This window comes from Rhinoraja longicauda, chromosome 9, assembly GCF_053455715.1.
Source record: "Rhinoraja longicauda isolate Sanriku21f chromosome 9, sRhiLon1.1, whole genome shotgun sequence".
Lineage (NCBI taxonomy): Eukaryota > Metazoa > Chordata > Chondrichthyes > Rajiformes > Arhynchobatidae > Rhinoraja > Rhinoraja longicauda.
This window is the reverse complement of record NC_135961.1, coordinates 52,756,766-52,777,446: the sequence shown is the minus strand read 5'-3', so window position 1 is coordinate 52,777,446 and position 20,681 is coordinate 52,756,766. Positions and strand designations below refer to the sequence as shown.

The 20,681-nt window shown below is 46.5% G+C and overlaps 1 protein-coding gene across 3 annotated transcripts in view; it reads left to right on the top strand.

The window, feature by feature from the left end:
* The window catches only part of phactr2 (phosphatase and actin regulator 2), a 114,349-nt gene that overhangs the window by 68,123 nt on the left and 25,545 nt on the right, over window positions 1-20,681 (top strand). For 2 of the 3 annotated variants that reach the window (XM_078405484.1, XM_078405486.1), the window contains exons 4-6: window positions 6,916-7,041; window positions 12,436-12,615; window positions 16,426-16,828. In XM_078405484.1, coding sequence (XP_078261610.1) covers window positions 6,916-7,041; window positions 12,436-12,615; window positions 16,426-16,828 — 709 coding nt within the window. The remainder of the gene's footprint in view (window positions 1-6,915; window positions 7,042-12,435; window positions 12,616-16,425; window positions 16,829-20,681) is intronic. The other variant, XM_078405485.1, reaches the window with a different exon arrangement.

Sequence of the window (20,681 nt, the reverse complement as noted above, 5' to 3'; positions counted from 1 at the left end):
CCTTTGCGATAAATGGAGCAGAAATGAGCGTTGAGCTGCCAGATGAACAAAGCAGAGGAACTCAAGATGTTGGTGGAGGAAGCTGCTCTCTGATGAAACGGGTACAGGGTCGGAACTGGCATTTAAATTGATCAGTGTAATTGTGTACAGGCTAATTCAAGTGGCGAGGTCAGGAAGAATGATGGAGTGTGTACACACACGTGCAGATAAGCACATCACAACACAACCAGGCATCATAACACGCACACATATATCACAACACACACACCCCACAACAAATGCATCGCAACACACAAATAACGCACATCAAAACACAGGATATGTTCATAAGTGATAAGAGCAGAATTGGGCCATTCGGCCCATCAAGTCTACTCTGTCATTCTATCATGGCTGATCTACCCCACTCAATCCCATTCTCCTGCCTTCTCCCCATAAGCCCTGACACCTGTACTAATCAAAATCTATCTGCCTTAAAAAATATCCATTGACTTGGCCTCCACAGCCCTCTGTGGCAATGAATTCCACTCAACATGACCAGACATCACAACGCACATCGCAACACACATACATACATCACAAGACTCACAATACACACATCACAAGACTCACAATACACACATCACAAGACTCACAATACACACATCACAAGATGCACAATACACACATTACAACATGCACACACACTCTATACCACAGTTGACAACTCAGTCGACAACACGCGCCACAACAGACGAGAGCAGACATTCTACAATATGCACTCAATAATGCACACACATAACACAGAGTCTTTAAATATTTTTAAGGCATGATTTAGCAGTTACTTGATAGGCGAGTGGGTGAGAGGTTACCACGTTAGATGGGAATGTGAAGTTGAGGTGATCTTATTGAATGGTGCAGCAGGGTTCAGAGGGACCGAGTGATCTTCCCTGCTCCCTGTTTGTCTGTTCTCATGTCCAGGGGTTCTGTGGGAGTGGGGTCCATCCATCTACGACTGCTCTGCTACTAATCCAGCTTCCCCTGGGTTTTACAAATCATCAGATGATGATTCACTTTCTGTGCCCAGTTCAAGGAGAGAGGCATTGTGACCTCATTGCCGTCACCAGACCTCGACGCCTGAAACAATTCATTGTCAATCCTGGCTTAGCAACATGGAATGACTGTGACCACTGAGCTGTGCGGAATGGGGACCGTTGTGCCATCGCCGGCTTCCGGACGTGAATGAGTGGAGCCCCCGGTGACTCAGCTACAGAGTGGGTTTGCCCGTGGTGTGCTTCCTGACGCCTGCTTTCGAAGTAATGCCCCTGTTCGGCTGCCGGTTTGTACCTCTGCAAGCTGGCCGAGACAGCTGGAGTTTGCTGAGGGGGGAGTGGAATTATGCCCAATCGCCACGGACGGGCAACACAAAAGACAATGGGAGCAGCAGCCAGGAAAAGTTATCCGCCCACTGAGAGGGAAAGAAACCGAAGCTTCGTGTTCAATGGTAAACCTGCCGTGCCTTTAATAGCCACTTGGTGACAGAGCAATGGGAAGGGTTATTAACTAAAGTTCTAAAATTATGTGAAGTTAGATACAACTGGAAATTGAAGCAAGGTTTTCTGCTCCACTTTATCTCTTCACCCCCCGCCTTCCAATCCTCCCCCATTACTTTCAATATGTCCAACCTCTCTGTTCCCACCATGTTCTGTGCAATAGTGTCATACAGCACAGGAACAAGCCCTTCGGCCCAACTTGTCCATGCCGACCAGAACGCTCGTTCCATTTGCCCAAGTTTGACCTATATCCCTAATTTCTACAAATCATTTAAAAATGTTGTTACTGTACCTACCTGAACAACTTGCAATGGCAGCTCATTCCATCTGCACACCACCCTCTGTGTGAAAATGTTACCCTTACTGATGAAGGCCAGTGTGTCAAAAGCCTTCTTCACCATCCTGCCCACCTAGGAGGCCCCATGACTTTTGCCCATTTTGATGAGCTTTTGAAGTGTGGCGGGGTTGGCTGGGGAGAAACTCAGCATTGTGAGTTCTGCAGTCTCCCAGCTAAAGGAAACTCTGCTGACTTACTGATTCAGTTTGATGCCAACTGTCTTATGTGGGGGGCGGGTCTCTCGTTAGTGGCTTGCCATAAGATCTGCCCGATCGTCTCCTCATCAGGGACTTAAATCACGAGAGGCTTCAGTGTGGTGGAACATGAGGGACGTGTGCCCTTTCTTGGCAAATGCACTGATGAGACAAATCAAAGCATTAAAGAGGCCATTCAGCCCAATAACTGCTCTGGTATCCAGCAGCCCTCTTTCTCTATCACCTGTACATTTCTCTAATTAAAGGCCCACTGCCTCCAATTCCAACCCTTGTGACCCTAGCAACCTTCCCGGTAAAGAAATTGGTCTGAATATACGTCCTTCAGTTTCACAGTCACAAACCAATCGGAAGCCTTTCCCTCTATTGCTGTTGTTCCAGGTCTTTCTGATTTTCCTCTTATCCTTCTCTGCTCCGGTATAAATAGTCCCAGTCGCTCCATAGAACTTGAGCTCTCCGCCCGACAAGGTCCCAGCAGCTCCAGCGGCTTCCTTCTACAGTCAGTGGCAGCTCGGAGGGTAATGGCATTGTCTCTGAGCCAACAGTACTACCCGCTGCACAACCGGGCTGTGGATTGCAACCCCGGAGACCAGCACATAGTCTGTGCTCAGTCCCCTGTGCTGCTCTTTACTGTCCTGCAGTTGAGAGGCCTGGAGATGCAGTAGGGTAGCACTGTTGGCTCATATCTCTCAGGCTCTGGGTTCGACGATGACCTTGGGTGTTGTCTATGTGGAGTCTGTGTGGGTTTCTTTCTACATCTTCATGGTAAATGACCGCTTATTGTGGTGTGGCGAAGGAATCAAAGGGGCATGTGATAGAGAATAACTTTGGAGTCACGGGGAAATATAGAGACAGGGAATGGGGCTGATGGGATTTACATTGTGACATAACTGATACATTTACCTGAGCCCGCTCCCAGCACGTCAGGGATCTGACGACCATGTTTGAAGGTGATGGCAGGGTTTCCCACAGCTTATGCGCAAGTTTAGTTTAGTTTAGAGACACAGTGTGTGGAAATAGGCCCTTTGGCCCACTGAGTTCGTGCCGACCAGCGATCCCTGCACATTAACACTATCCTACACACACACACGATCCTCTTCAGATTGTTCACCTTGTTGTGGTGAAGAGGCTTGCGCGCCCCCATGATTCCGAGAGTGATGCCGTCGGAAGCACTAGCTTCTGGTAGGGCCACCCATGGCGGTAAGGTCGAGGATGAGGGTCCAGACTAAGAACAATCGAACCTGCAAGACCTCAACGGCGGACCAGGTGGACGAAGTTATCTTGAACTCTACGGCTGTGAAGGCGGATGAAGGCTGCAACAGATCTATCAGCTCCAATCGTCTTGGCTCCCTTGCCATTGGAATTAGTTGATTGATTTGTGAAGGACCATGTGCTTCTTGGAGTGCAACATCAAGTACACGTTAAACAAACACACGCACAGGCGTCTTCATTCTGACATTGGAACGTAGACCATCATCCTCGACCTCGAGGGATAGCCACGACGACGACACACACTAGGGACAATTTACAATTATAACAAACCAATTAACCTACAAACCGAAATGTCTTTGGAGTGTGGGAGGAAACCGGAGATGCTGGGGTCAACCCACGCAGGTGACGAGGAGAACATACAAACTCTGTATAGACAGCACCCGTAATCAGGATTGAACCCGGGTCTCTGGTGCTGTAAGGCAGCAACTCTACTGCTGCGCCACCATGCCACCGTACGTTTGAACTGGCACCTCTGTGGCAGATGCATTTTGAATATGCTGTCTGTGGGACCATGCTGTGCATATATGGGCTGCTGCCTTCTATATAATGGCAGTGAAGACTTCCTTTATCTTTCAGTGTTGGTAGCCTGCACCGAGGTAACAAGTGGGCCACTGACAATGAGCAGTATTGGGCTGAGCAGAGGTGAAAGAAAGTGTGAGCAACCCAGCTTATCGCCAGAAATCCAGCGGGAATTTCTACATGCTGTGGTTACTTACAAAAGCAAGTCAAGGGCTGCATATACCCTGTAGTGAGCGACTCACCCCCTGACCCCTCAAGACTTTCCACAAGTCGGAGACTGGTGAGGTACTTGCTACTTGGCTGGATGCTTGTTAAAAGGCTCAACACCATCCAGGACAAAGCAGTTCGCTGGAACAGGACCCCATCCACACCCTAAGCACTCAGATCCTCCACCACCAGCACACAGTGGCTGCAGTGTGCACCATCTACAAAATATTGGTGTATTGTTTTCACCTATACTGAGGTACAGTGAAATAAAACATGATTGTGTGCAATCCAGGCAGATCGTACCATACGTGTAAGCTAGTGCAGAGGGGAAAAAGAACCGCACCTGGGCGATTCCAACAGCAGCTCCCAACCCCTTCACCTCTCCCACCAATAAGGGCAAGGGCAGCAGGCACAGGGGAACACCATCCTCATCGAGTCCACCTCATCCTCATTTAGAAATACAACCCTGGGCCTTCATCACCACTGGGGTCTAAATACTGGAACTCCCTCCTCATTAGCACTGAGAGAGCACCTCCATTAGAAACACTGCACTGGTTCAAAATAGAAGCCCATCTCAGCAACCCACACAACAAATAATGTGCAGGTTTGTAGGTTAATTGGCTTCTGTAAATTGTTCCTTGCGGTGGGATAGAACTAATGTACGGGGTGATCACTGGTTGGCGTGGACTCGGTGGGCCGAAAGGCCTGTTTCCATGCTGTGTCTCTAAACTATTCTAAACTCGCCTTCTCAACAAGTGAGATGTCTGAAGAACGGTCCTGACCTGAAAGGTCACCTATCCATTTTCTCCAGAGATGCTGGCTGACCCCCTGAGTTACTCCAGCATTTTGTGTCTATCTTTGGTATAAACAAGCATCTTTTTTATTATATTGTATTCCACCTTCTCAGGACAATTAGGGACAGGCAGCAAATACTGTTCTTGCTGGAGATGTCCAGATCTCAAAAAAATGAATTAAAACTAAAAAGCTGAAAAAGAAAGCTGTGAATCACAATAGTCGAAAGATGGATCGACACAAAATTCTAGAGTAACTCAGCGGGTCAGGCAGCACCTCTGGAGAAAATGGTTAGGTGACGTTTCGGGTCGGGACCCTTCTTCGGACTGACTACAGAATTTCATTGTCATCATTAAATCCCCCGCCCTCCCCTCTTTTTGTAATCTCCTGCACCACCACTTTGATGCCCCCGGTAACCTTTGATTTCTGTTGCCCCACCACTGACGATCGTGCCTTCTGCCCCTGAGCCTCAACCTCTGGACCTCCCTAAATCATTCTCACTTCCTTTTAAATGCTGCCTAAAACTAACCTTGACTGCCTTCTTTGCCCGGTGTTAGATGCTTTAATGAATCACCTTGGAATAGTTTGTTTCAGTGTCATGGTGAGATGCAGCATGGGACCATGCCCTATGGCACACCGAGTCCACGCTGACATTCTACCCATTTTCATTGATCCCATTTTTCATTCTCCTCACATTCCCATCATGGAGACTAGTTGAACTTGGCATCATGTTCGGCGAGGACGTTACGGGTCGAGGGGCCTGTTCCTGTGCTGTACAGCTCTGTGTTCTAATTCCTCTCAGATTCTGTTGCTCTCTAACACGCCAGGGCTAATCTACACACTAGATTCTGTAGGTAGCTGCATACTCGATTGAACTACTGCAGGTAAACCGTGGAGAGCATACTGACTGGTTGCATCATGCCATTCAGTCAGAGAGTTGTGAATTTGTGGAATTCTCTGCCTCAGAAGGCAGTGGAGTCCAATTCTCTGAATGCATTCAAGAGAGAGCTAGATAGAGCTCTTAAGGATAGCGGAGTCAGGGGGTATGGGGAGAAGGCAGGAACGGGGTACTGATTGAGAATGATCAGCCATGATCACATTGAATGGCGGTGCTGGCTCGAAGGGCCGAATGGCCTACTCCTGCACCTATTGTCTATTGTTTATTGTCTATTGTTCAGTAATTCAAACGTTGAAGAATAGAGGAGGTTACAGAAAGTAGTGAGCATTGCCTGGTCCGCCACAGGTACTGACCCTCCCACCATTGAAAGCATCTATAAGAAGCATTGCTTAAGAAGGCAGCTAATATTATCAAAGACCTACCCACACATTTTTCCAAGCTTTCTCCCAGCTACCACAATCAGTCTGGAGCAGGGTCCAAACCGGGAATGTCACCTATCCATATCCTCCAGTGATGTTGCCTGTCCCATTGAGTTACTCCAACAGTTTGGGTTTTTTCAAGAACCATAACCATTTCAAGAACTGCTTCTTTCCATCATTTGTCAGGCTCTTGAACCACCCTGACCACAAACCTATCTCAGCACTGAACTACTGTGGACTTTGCATACTAAGCTTGCACTATATACTTTGACTTGCACTATCTTTGTCTGATTTACTGATAATAAACTGATAATTTATTCTATATTTCTTTGTTGTATTATGTTTAATGTGCTTGTAAAGCTGCAGCAAGTAAGAATTTCATTGTTATATGACAATTAAACACCCTCGACTCTTGACTGAAGGTAATTCACAGCTGCCTTTTACCCGACCAGCCCTCACGTCTTTGGGATGTGGGAAGAAACCCGCGCAGTCACAGGGTGAACATGCAAACTCTGCACAGGCAGCATCGGGAGCCGGGTTTAAAGCTGGTGTCTGCACTGTGCAGCAGTGGCTGTACTCGCTCCGCCACTGTGCTGCCTCTGTCAAAGGCATTACGTCAACTGGAATAGTTGACCTACATCTTGTCTTGTGAAAGCTGAGTGTGACTTGTCATGGCAACTCTGCCGTGGAATGAAAGCATCTCCATTAACCTCTCCCTTTCTCTTGTCAGCTGGTAGCTCGGAGGTGATGATCACAAATGGGCACAGCAAACATGCCATACCCATCAGAATCCAAGCGTCGACGGGGAGCACGTTGGAAGCTGGCTCTACAGACACCACTCTGCCACAGGAAATGGGTAATGCTGAAACCATTCGATCGATGCATGATTTTGATACGGTTTGAATCCTTCAGCGGGGTTGGTGGGCCTCTGTTAGACGGATGGATCAGTTTCCGATTCACATCTTCCGTCTGAGGTAACCTGGGCTATGAAAATCTGATAACAATGAGGGGACCCAGCAGGGACCACCGAGAACAAAGGTTGGAGGGGGGGGGGAACCCTGCGGAGCTGCCAAGAACGATGGGGGGGGGGGGACCCAGTGGGGGGGCTGCCTTTTGCACAAGAGGCGGCAGGTCTGGTTTCCCCGCTGCGAGCAGAAGATAAGATTGTTGAATGAACTTTATATAACTTTGTCTGTGCCAAAAACGTGACAGCTCTTGTGTACTGCCTAGTTGAGGTCTGCTGTGTGATTTTACCGGGTTTGTATGCAAAACAAAGCATTTTACTGTACATAGGTACACGTGACAATAAAGTATCATTGAATCTAGGACTTCTTTTTCATTTCAGCCAAAACAGCTCAGCTGGGGTGCCTTGAGTTCTGGCTTTTATATCTCAAACAGGTCCTGGTGTTACTGCAGAGCATCTGTGAGAACGAGGACAGTGTATTTTGAGATGTGGTCACTCCATAGAAGGCAGAAAGGGGAATGGGTGATCGCTAGATAGAGCAGAAGGAGTGAACAAGTCCTGTTGCTGTTTCCTGTATTTCATGTTGCCTAACCGTATATGGGGAGGATGATGCCCATCAGCCAAAATTATATCCACTGTACAGTGATTGCCCCGGCAGGGGTATGATAGTGGATAGAAGGTAAGGCAGCATCTTGCCAATGTCAACGATGTCACTGCCTGGCTCCGGAACATTCTGAGGTTGAGGTAGAAGAAAGCATGAGGTGCTGCATGCAGATTACAGGGAGCTGGGGTGGGGATGGGGAGCTGGATGAAATTCTTAAGAGTAGGATCTCAAAGTCATTTCCAGAATCTTCCCAGTCCCATGGATTTGAACAACAGGGGTAGGAGGAAAGTAGATTCTGAGTGAAAGACACGGAGTTTGAAACGGCAATGAAGAAGTTGAGGGAGAAGACAAAAAGGTGTAAATGATTATGTGCATGGGACTGTTAGATGCTGGGGGCATTCCACCAGTTCTGGTCAAGAGTGTTTAATTGTCATAGGTACTGAAACAGAACAATTAAATGTTTACTTGCAGCAGCACAACAGGTTTGTAAACATGTTACGCAATAGATAACATGATAAACAAACAACAAAAGTTCAATGAATTAAAAAAATCCCAATATAATGGGAAACAAAATGAAACCCCAAAGCCCGTAGTTGCAACCAAGGCAGTTCGTGGTTCAAAGTTTGGTTGGTGTTTGTAGTGTTCAGTAGCCTTATGGTTGTTGGGAAGAAACTGTTCCCGAACCTGGAGGTGACGTTTTCAGACTCTTGTACCTTCTTCCTGATGGTAGGAGTGAAATGAGCGCCTGACCAGGGTGGTGCAGGTCCTTGATGATGCTGGCTGCCATTTTGAGGCAGCGCCTCCAACGGATCCCTTCAATGGTGGGGGAGGTCAGTGTCCACCACTTTTTGTAATCTCCTTCGCTCCTGGGCGTTCGGGTTGCCAAACCAGGCTGTGAAGCAACCAGTCAATATGCTCTCTACTGTACATTTGTAGAAGTTTAAGAGAGTATTCGTCGACATACAGTACCAAATCTCCTTCTTCTAAGGAAGTAGAGACGTTGAGGAGCTAAGGGTATTTGATCTGTAGAAGCTTTATGGATTTCATCTAGATGGAGACATGACCAATATTCTCTCAATAAATGAATGAAAATCAAAGCATTACAGGTGCTGGAAATCGGAAATAAAAACATTAAATCTTGTAAGTACTCAGCAGCTTCTATGAAGGGAGAAACAGAGTTAATATTTCAGCTCGATCAACCTTCATAGTTAGGATTGACTCTCCAGTTCTGGTGAAGGGTCATCAACCTAAAACATTAACTCTGCTCCTCCCTCCACAGGTGCTGCCTGACCTGCTGAGAGTTTGCAGCATGTTAAAAAATCTTGACAGGCAGGTTGACGAACACAAGAGGATTCAAACAAATTAAGCAGAGGCCTCAAAATGTGAGGACAGCAGGGAAACACAGAAAATAGGTGCAGGAGGAGGCCATTTGGCCCTTCGAGCGGTGTGCCACTCTGGGGAGTGTCAGAGTTGGTTACACGAGACACCGGAATGGCTGGGAAGCACTCAAGATTAGATAAAAGAAGGGTCTCGACCCGAAACACCACCCATTCCTTCTCTCCGGAGATGCTGCCTGCCCCGCTGAGTTACTCCATCATTTTGTATTTATGTTAGATAGACAAAAACAGGGTAGCGAATGAGGGCTTAAGATACCAAACAAGTATGAAGAAGGGTCTCGACCCGAAACGTCACCCATTCCTTCTCTCCCGAGATGCTGCCTGACCTGCTGAGTTACTCCAGCATTTTGTGAATAAATCGAAAAGTATGAAGGTACGTGGGGTAAAATGAAAAGAAAATGAGGAAGATGAAGAGGGTTCATGGAAAAAAAACATGAGTAAAATCATGGAAACCCGAAGGGGAAATACAAGAGATTGTAGATGCTAGAATCTTGTGCCAATAAAAAGCTTTGGAGGAACTCAGCGGGTCAAGCAGCATCTATGGAGGGAGATGGTATACGTTGTTTCATTTTGGGACCCTTCAGTGTTTTATGGCTAAGGATCAAGAAGGTAACTAAGGAAGGAGCAGGTCCTCTTAGAGATGAAAGTGGAACTCAAAAAATAAACTGCATATGTGGAAAATGTAAAACAAAAGCTAAAAATGCTGGAAATATGCAGCACGTCAGGCAGCAGTTATGGAAAGGAAAGCAGAAAACATAGTTGTGCGGACCTTGACTTGGGCAACGAATCTGGCCAGGTAACTGGTGTTTCTGTGGGAGAATCTGGCCAGGTAACTGGCGTTTCTGTGGGAGAGCACCGTGGAAACAATAATCTCGCCTCTGATTTTTACGATAGCTATGAATAAAGAAAAGTTTGGATCTTGGGGGAAGTCCTAAATTGGGACATGACAGATTACAATATTATTAGTCAGCAGCGAGGGCAAGAATAAATTGGGAACAGCTGTTATTTGGTAAGTCCATATCTGACATGTGGGAGTCATTTAAAGACCAATGGCCAGGGTTGAGGATGGGTACGTTCTGGAGAAGTGTAGGGAAGCAGCTAGTTCATCCACGGCAGGTCATGTCTTACAAACTTGACTGAGTTTAGTGAGGAGGAGATGAAGGTGATTGATGGAGTGGAGTGGATTGATTAGGGGAGTGGATGTTGCCTACTTGGGCTTCAATAGACAAAATTCTTCATGGTCGGTTGGTCCAGAAGGTGAGATGCTTGGGATCCACAGTGACTTGGTTCAGAACTGGCTTAGCATTGGCAGACAGGGGGCAATGGTAGAAGGGTGTCATTCTGGCTGGAGCTCTGTGACCAGTGGTGGTCTGCAGGGATTCAGTGTTGAGACCTCCGTTTAAGATACATATAAATGACTTGGACAAAAATGTAGATGGGTGGGTTTGTAAATTTGCAGAAATAACGGAAAATGGTGTCAGTGTGGACAGTAAGGAAGGCTGTCAAAGGTTACAGTGGGATATGGATCAGTTACAGATATGAGCGAAGACAAAGCAGATGAGATTTAATCAAGGAAAGTGTGAGGTGTTGCACTTTGAGAGGCCAGATGTAAGGGAATAGTATACATTTAATGGCAAGACCCTTAACCAACGCTGATTTACAGAGGTATCTTAGAGACCAAGCCCATAGCTCCCTGAAAGTGGCAACATACTAGACAGAGTGGTAAAGAAGGCAGAAAGTATGCTTGCCTTCATGAGTTGGGGGATTGAGTGTAAGAGTATAGAAGTCACGTTGCAACTTGATAAAACTTTGGATGGACCACATTTGGAGTATTGTGAGCTGCTCTGGAAGACTGGAGGGTGATTAATGTTGTACAGTTATTTAATAAATGCATCAAGGGCAAGTCAGAGCACTACAGGCTGGTGAGCTTGACATCGGTGGTGGATAAAATACTGGAGAGGATTCTCAGGGAGAACATCTACCAGCATTTGAATAAACAAGGACTGATTAGGGATAGTCAGCACAGCTTTGTGCTTGGGAAATCATGTCTCTTAAACCTGTTAGAGGTTTTTGAAGAGGTAACCAAGAGGATTGATGAAGGCAGGATGTGAACGTTGTTTATTGGCAAGGCCTTTGACAAGGTGTCTGCATGGTAAATAGTCTGGAAGGTTAGATAGTATGGGATCCAGAGAGCGCTAGCTGATGAGATTAGCTTGACAGTAGGAAGCAGAGGGTGATGGTGAAAGGTTGATTTTCGGACTGAAGTTGTGTGCCACAGGCATTGCTGGGGCCATTGTTGGTTGTCATTTGTATAAATGATTTGGATGAGAACGTACAAGGCATGTAAGTTTGTAAGTTTGCAGATGACATGAAAATAGATGGTATTGTAGACATTTATTAAAAATTATAGTGGGATCTTGATCAGCTGGGCACATGATGGAGGAATGGCAAATGATGTGAAATTCAGATATGTGCAAGGTATTGCATTTTGAGAAGTCAAACTAGGATAGAAATGTGTAGTGAACAGTAGACCCCTAGGGATCAGAAGTACATCGTTCACTGTCGTGTGCTTGGATTGAGCTACAAAGTGGTTGATCAGGTACAATAACAACAGTTATTTAGATAGGAAAGAGTTATAGGGAATGTGTAGGAAGGAACTGCAGATGCTGGTTAATGCACCAAAGATAAACACAAAATGCTGGAGTAACTCAGCAGGACAGACAGTATTTCTGGAGAGAAGGAATGGGTGACATTTCAGGTCGAGACCCTTCTTCAGACGGTCTGAAGAAGGGTCTCGACCCGAAACGTCACCCATCCCTTCTCTCCAGAGAAGCTGCCTGTCCCGCTGAGTTACTCCAGCATTTTGTATCTGTCTTAAGAGTTAGAGGGATGTGGGTCAAACCTGGGGAAACCGAAGTAACTTAGATGGGCATCTTGGGTCACCATGGACATGTTGAGGTGAACAGCCTTTTTGCATGCTGTTTGATTCTATGGCTCTAAAGCACTTGAATGGCCATGGTAGTGAAGGCTGCGTGCTAAACGTTGGAGAATGAGATTGGTATAGAAGGGTGCATGATGACCAAATGGCTCGTTGCCCTCCCCACCACCACCACCTGTTGCAGCGTTGTGTGTGCAAAGGGGGCCGCAGTCAGTGCCTCTCATCCTCCACACACTGATGACGGAGTGGCGACTGCCACTTGCAGCTCCTCCCGGGCAGGGAGCTTACAGCCTTGGTCCACACGACTTGTCACCGATCGACGTGTCAACTATCTTCTCATCTTGCAGGAACGTCTGACCAGAGCCCTCCTCATAAAGACCTGTCCCCTCAGGGAGAATCGCAAGCCTCGTTGATGGGCGGCCATCTTGACCGCACCACCATCGGTGCTGCTCAGAGCGATGACTTTGGAAAGGCAACTCAACCTGCAGTGGTCTCGAAACCAACGAACCGGAGCTCAAACGTTGAGCGTAAGTTGACCTGCTCTGCTCATGTCAATTTAATCTGACTCCACGCTGGTGGTTCAAGACCAGTGGGATTGTCCGTGTTGTTCTTCACAAACGGAAGAGAATGTGGAAAGAGAAGCTTTTCATTTATTCATGGGCATTATGCCAAGACCACCATTTTATAAGGTCATTCCTTAGACTCCTACGCTCCTTATAACTCAAGCCCTCGAGTCCTAGTGAATAGCAGGGTGACCAGAACTACATGTAATAAATTGTATCAATCCTGGTTGGTAGTCAAATCCCAGCCTATTTGTTAATAACCTTCAGAGAATGAGATGTGTTAACCTTACCTAGTCTGGCCACATGTGACATCACTCTCACAGCAATTCAATAAGGTCAATAAATGTCAGGTAAATTTGCCCAGTGTGATCTTCAGTGGTGTTAAAAGGTTGAAGGGGAGAATGCCCATTTCAGATGGTGATCAGGAGGAACATCTTGTTAATGGTGACCCCCAGGATGTTGATGTGGTGATTCAGTGATGACAATGCTATTGAATGTTCAGGTTAGGTTCTGTATTGTCACAGGTAGTCAAGACCTGGCATATTTGTGGCTTGAATGTTAAGTATATCACTTGCCTGAAATGTTACACAGAACTTGCTGCTTGCAGGCATGGGCTGCTTCATTTGCTGAGGAGATGTGATGGAATTGAACATTGTGTAATCATCAGTGAACATCGCTACTGATCTTATGACGGGTGGAAGGTCATTGATGGAGCAGCTGAAGATGGTTGGGTTGAAGACACTGCCCCGAGTAACTCCTGCAGTGATGTCCAGGGGCTGTGATGAGTAAAACCATGAAAGCATGTGAGACAGTTGTTGTGCTGTGCTGGGCAGAGTATATTCAGGGAGCTGTCGGCAGTTGAAGAATCCTGTTTTGTTCGTGCTTAGTTAGGGCATTGATCAGCATCCTTGAGTACTATCAGAATCTCTGGGGAACGTTTGCCTGAGGTTTGGACTCTTGTAACAATTGAAATTGCTGGAGGGAATTTCTGTCTTTAACGGGAGTGGTCACAAGAGGTTCACCAGCATCTAAATAGCAAAGAAACAGGCCCATTGTCCATGCCAACCATACTGGGCTAGTCCCATTTGCACGAATTTGGACTATAGCCCTCTGAACCCTTCCTAGCCACACACATATATATATACAAATGTCTTTAAAATATTGTAATTGCATCCGATTCTATAGCATCCTCTGGCATCTCATACAAGATACAGACAATCCTCTCATTAGAAGTTGTCCCTGATGTCCCTCTTAAATCTCCATCCTCATGCCCAGTGCCAGATGTGGAATCCACTAAGCAGTGGGATCCAGGAAAGGGCACTCTACACAGTTCGCAACACGAACACTGCCACCCACCCACCAACCCTTTGAACTCCACATTGAGAACGCATCATTTCCTGATCTGTGCACAGGGAATGATACAGCATAAAATGAGGCTATTCAGCCACCACAGCTCTGTTGGCTCTTTGAGAGAGTTACCTAGAGTCACGCAACACAGAAATAGGCCTTCGGCCCACCATAAATTCATAAGTCATCGGAGCAGAATTAGGTTATTTGGCCCATCTACTCCACCAATGAATAGAGGCTGATCTATCTTTCCCTCTCAACCCCATTCTCCTACCTTCTCCCCAAAACCCTTGACACCCTTACTAATCAGGAATGTCTATGCCGACCTTCCTACTCATCTGTACTAATCCCATTTACCGGCACTTGGTCTCTAGAACTCTCCGCTTTGGTGATTCAAGTGCTCGTCTAGATAATTAAATATTGTCAGAGTCAATGCCTCCAGCATCCCCTCAGGCAATGTTCCAGATTCCAACATTCTCACAATGGAAAAAAAACTTTCCCGATATCTCTTCTGAACCTCTATTATTGCTTACTCTAAACTATACCCACTGCATTGCATCACCTGCTTGGACATACCCCTCCAAAGCTTTCGTACTGACCTCCAAATTTCTCTGTTTTTAATAGAAATCTTCTTTTCCTTCAACAATCATTTCAGGGTGTCCCTCCAATGGTGACCGTATCACCAATTCCTTTATCATTGCTGCCTCATTGTCTTGGAAGTCAGTTGAAACACTGGCATGAAACGAGGTACCATGTCATTGCGGCACGTTCTTTTGCCTTGTTAGACCTAAACCCTTTAGCCATCTGCGGAGTGGCAGCTTCTCGGGTTCCATACTTATTGAAGGTTCCCATTGCTACTGGGTTTTTTTCAACGCCTTCCTTGTTAGATCCTCCAGCTGAGAACTCTGTCTGGGAGAGAAGGTTCTGAACCATTTCCTATAGTCCTGCTTTGTAAAGCAGGCACACAACTTTAGATAATAAATTCTCTCCTACTGTATATATGGGAACTATTTTGGCTTGTCATCCTTTTTTCCTTTCTTCTCTCTAGTCTGTAGTCTGTGTGCTTGGCAATGTCCCACATTAACAACATAACCATTGTCGCTAACCTAATCCCACTTGCCATATGATTATAGAGTCATGGCGCGATACAGCACAGAAATAGGCATTTAGGCCCATCTTGATGCCAACCAAGATGGTACACTGTGCTAATCCAATTTGTCTGCATTTGGCCCATCGGCCTCTAATGGGCCATATATATGTCCATATGGTCAGATATATCTGCCCAAATGTCTTTTATAAGTTGTAATTTATCCGCTTCTATAGAGTCTTTGGCTGGAGGGTGGCAAATGTTGTGCATCTATTCAAGAAGGGCTGCAGGGAATAGGCTGGGCACTACCGGCCAGTGAGATTAACATCTGTGGTCAGAAAGTTACTCGTGAGTATTCTAAGGGATAGGATATATATGCATTTAATTGGTCAAGGGCTGTTGAGGGATCGTCAACATGGTTTGTACATGGGAGATCGTAACTCATGAATCTGATTGACTTTTGCGAGGATGTGACCAAAAAGGTCGATGAGGGCAGAACCTTGTATATATGGATTTCAGCAAGGCATTCGAGAAGGTTCCCCATGGTAGGCTGCTCTGGAAGGTTAGATATCATGGAATTCAAGGAGAGATAGCTGAATGGATAGAAAATCGGCTTATTGGAGGGAAGCAGAGTGTGATGGTGGAAGGTTGCTTCTCGGACTGCCCCATGACTAGTAGTGTGCCTCAGGGTTCGATGCTGGGCCCATTGCTGTCTGTCATCTATATCAATGATTTGGATGAGAACGTACATGGCGTACATTAGCAAGTTTGCAAATGACACTAAAGTGGGTGGTATTGTAGGTAGTGAAGGTGGTTGTCAAAAATTGCAGCAGGGTCTTGATCGGTTGGGCAGGTGGGCTGAGGAATGGTTGATGGAATTTAAAACAGAAATGTGAGGCTTTGCATTTTGGGAAGACTAACATGGGCAGGATCTACAATGTGGGATGGTGTGTACACAGGTCCTGAGCATAGTGTGTGTGCAGGTCCAAAGGATCCCAAAGTTTAATTGGTAGGCTAATTCAACTGCTGTTTATTGCCCCTAGCATGTAGATGGGTGGTAGAATATTGTTGGAATTGAAGGGGATGTGGTGTAAATAAAATGAGATTCATGTGGGATTAGTGTAAATGTGTGGTTAATGGGCTCTGTGGGCCGTAGGACATGTTTCTGTGCTATATGTCGGATGATTTTCTGACCACACAAGGGGAGGGAATCTCCTTGAACCTGCCTCTGGTGTAGGAGGGGTCCTGGTTTGAGGAGGCCCCTCGTCTACTCGCCGTCAGTGAGTGATTTTGTCGAATGTTTGATATCGATGTTTGGTCCTTGGCCAATCTGATTGCAGATGCGTCCGTCCAGTCGGAAAAGCTCTCCAGCTCAGCATCAGCCCCTCCTCGACTTCAGCCTGCGACCAACACTAATCTTCCCCGGGATGCCTCCGCCCTCCCAGGCAGAGGGGACACGCTCAGGAAGTCTGCGAGACATCCCGATTTCACTTCCCACTCTTCTTCCGTGCACCCCAGTCAAAGCTGCTCCTTTGGAGTGCTGGAGGACAGCTCTCTTCCTTCCTTTCCCTTCAATACCGAGGCTGAGACTGAAGGGTCCCAGGTAGCCTTTGCCAAGGCACAGTCTGACTGCAAGCAAAAGGCAGATGCCCCCGCAGCTGTCTCCATCCAACCCGGCTTGACTGACGACAAAACAGAATCATTCCATGAACAGGCAGAAACCAACCGAGAAGAACTAAAGAGGTAGGTTCATGAAGTTTTGTATTATGCTGGGTTGGTATTGATATTGGTTTACTATTGGCACGTAAACCAATGTCAATACAGTGAAGAACTTTGTTTAGTGTGCTATCCTTAAAAAATATCATTCATGAGCACAATCAAAACTATGCATCAATACAACAAAAAGTACAAAGCAAAAGGAAACAGTGCAGAATATAGTGTTACAGCTCCAGAGGAATTGCAGATATCAAAAAGTGCAAGGGCTGCAACGAGGTAGATTGGGGGTTCGGGAATTCATTCCTAGTTTCTGAAATGATGGACGCGTGTTATTCAGTCAATGTGATCGGTGGGTTGTGTCTTGGTATATCTCAATCCTGGCCTATTACTGAAGTAAACGTCATTGATGGCCATGGTTTTCAGAGAACCTTGAAGCACGGAAACAGGCCCTTTGGCCCATCTCATCCATGCCAACTGTGGCACCTACCTATGCTAATCCTTGCCGCTGGAACGCCCTCCTCAAGCTCCCTTCCGTTGCCGCACTATGATGGCTGATTCGGAAGCACTCCAATGGATGTTCAGCACGTTGGGATGTCCTGTGGTGGTGGAAGCCACTCCTAAACATGTCGGAGACAAAATGCATTGCCTGTCTGGAGGGAATCGGTGTCATTACAAATCTTGAATCTTCCCCATTCATTCCTGTGGCTCTGCAAAGCAGTGCCCTCGGGGCAGGGGTAGTGGGGCTGGAGAGGCAATACAAAGGCGCACAGCGCTCTGTGCTGTGAAGCTGTGGGCTGGATTGCAGCTCTTCCCCCCCACTGCCTGTCCCCTGCCAGTGTCTGGTACTCTTGTCCGTGGCTCTTTGGCTTGAGCACTAAACATAACTGCTGGAGGTACCCAGCGGGTCAGACAGCATCTGTAGTGGGAAATTGTCAGGCATTGGCAACACTGCAGCATATATACACACAGCAAGATCCCACAAGCAAACTACATATTTTCATGCTGTGAATATTGTGATTGAAAACATGAACAGCTGACTTCCTCCAAATTAGTGCCGTCAGATCTTTGGCATCACCCTCACACATTACGGCTGAGATGGAATCCCAGCTTCACACCAAGAACTCCCTCCATCGTGTTCTGTGGCACTACAGTTGGGCTGAATGGGATAGATTCAGGATAGATCCGACAATTCGAAACTTGCCATCAGATCTACCTAGTCCCCTCAGTCTGAAGAATGGTGCCAACCCAGAAAGTCATCCAGAAACCCAGGTGCCATCCATTTTCCTCCACAGATGCTGTCTGGCCCACTGAGTTCCTCCAGCAGTTTGATGTTTACTCCAAATTCCAGCATCTGCAGTCTCCTGGATCATAATGTATTCATCAATTGAGCACTCCAAGGCAAGGAATTTCAAAGACTCTTAGCCTTGAAAGAAGAAATTCTTCCTCATCTCAGTCTTAAACTGGTGCCTTCATATTCTGAAACAATTACCTCCGGTCCCAGATAGTCACATGAGGAGAAATATCATCCCAACATTTTTATTGTCAACCCATGCCTTAAAATTGTTCGGTTACGTTGCCTATCATAGACAATTTTTGAAACGCAAAAGGCTTCAAGGGTGCGGGGAGAAGGAGGAAATGTGGTATTGAGGCAGGATCAGCCTCGATCACATTGCATGGTGGAGCAGGTTTGGAAGGGCTGAATGGCCTCCTGTCTGCTTTTGATCGTGCTTCTAAACTCTAATGAATAGAGCCTTCCATCCGTAACACTGATTTCAAATTCTCAAACGGCCCCAACTGGGCTCTGAATGTCTGATTCACTGGGAATGTTAGTGCTAAGCACTGCAGGAAGACCAGGTGTCTGATATAAGGAGGATCCTGACTGCACACTACTGCGAAAGCCTGGGAACTTTGTCCCCAGACCATAGCCTAATGCAGGAAACTGGAAGCTGGCCGAGAACATCCCAGGTGGTAGGGAGGGCAGAGTGAGTGATATCCTCCCATGGAGCACAGAAGATTAAGGGGAGATTGAAAGTCAGGAGCTTTGACAGAGTAAATAAGGACAGGCATCCTCCAGTGGCATGAGGGGTAGTGACCGCAGGAGATGGGCTGAGAGTGATTGAGATCAGAAATGGCGGGGGAGGATGAGCGGAGGCCTTGGCAGATTCAGAGGGGAACTGGATGAATATATGACGGGGCAAAATATCAGTGTGATGCAGAACGAGTAGGAGGTTGTATTAACCGTGGCTGACATCTTGAGCAATCCATTGGGAGAGCTGCATTTTGGGAGGTCTGTTTGCCTAACAAGCCACTGCACATTTTCAGCTGGAGAATGATAGATCCATGGTCACCATGCCAAGCGCTTCTGCAGTACACTTCTATGTTCTATAATGGCTGTGCAGGGAATGGAGGGATATGGATCATATGCAGGCAGAGGTGATTAGTTTACCTTGGCATCTTGATCGGCATGGACATTGTGGGCCGAAGGTCATGTTACTGTGTTGTGCCCGAAAATTTGTCTGTCCATTTCCCTTCACAGATGTTCTAAGTTCTGACCCCAAATCCAACATAGCTTTATTGAAGATAGACACAAAATGCTGGAGTAACTCAGCAGTCAGGCGACATCTCTGGAGTGAAGGAATAGGTTACATTTCGGGCCGAAATTCTTCTTCAGACTGAGCGTCAGGGCAGAAGGAAACTAGAGGTATGAAAAGGTTCAGAACAATTTAGAGCTGGCTCCGATGACCAAGGAAAGGCAGAGCCCACAATGGTCCAAGGTTGGCTGTGGAAGAGGTGATAACGAAGGGATATTTGGGTGCAAACAGTGGAACTGGCAGGAAGACTAAGGTGAGGGAGGGGCAGAGAGCGAGGGAATGCAGTGGTTACTTGAAATTAGAGACATCAACTTTAATGAGGTCATTGTTGCATTGGTGTTAGTGGGATTTTTACACAGGTTGTCTTGTTTCTCGTGGAAACCATGTGACAAGCTCTGGAAAAGACTGAAAGAGACAAGTGCTAGATGTTTAGATGTACAAGGATTTTTTGTCTTTCTTTAAGTAATCACAGTCCAACCAGCTAGGCATTGGCAAAAGGTTGAATGGCCTCCTCCTCCTCCTCCAGTGTTGGTCGATTACAAACAGGCACAGGAAACAATCTCTGAAACAATCTCTTCTCGTTTGAATCACGGAAACTGGTCCGTGCCCACCCTTTCTATTCAGTCCGAGGCATCTACTGGAGGCTCCAATCCACACTGACTGGAGCAGGTCTCAGGGTCAGCCTTCTTTTTATGGCAAGGACCAAAAACATATTCAAAGAAATCAGCTCCCTGTAATTTCTCCATAATATCTTTCATCTCACAACTAATTTTCCTTCAATTACAGACAAGGGTCAATTACGAAAAAGGTTCTGACTGTCTACCCCATCTATGTCTCTCATAATTTGCGCTAATCCCCAGGAGAAAAGTTAATTCCATGTCCCTCGTTACCCTGTGTAGGGTCCTAGCACCTGTATTTTTTGGGTGGCCAACCCAAAGGCCTAAAAGATGACGGGCTTCGATTGTCGATCAGACTTGTGTTTCGGTTTCTTCACCATCATATATTCCAGAAGGTTCTGTGATATGACCTCTTCCAGCTTCCCAACCACCCCACTCAGTGACACCAATAAATTAAAATATTTAAAGAGTGCCTCTCCGATATCTGTGATCTTATAGTGTCCTGGACTTTACCTTTAATTGCCAGGGTGAGCAGGGAATGAGAATTCCAGGTCAATTCGGGGATGCACCAGGATCATACCCAGGGACTGGTCAATTCTTGGGGCCGCCAGGTACCTTCAAGAACTCTTGTTCTAGGGATCTGGTCTAGTCCTGGGATGAGCAGGTAGATCT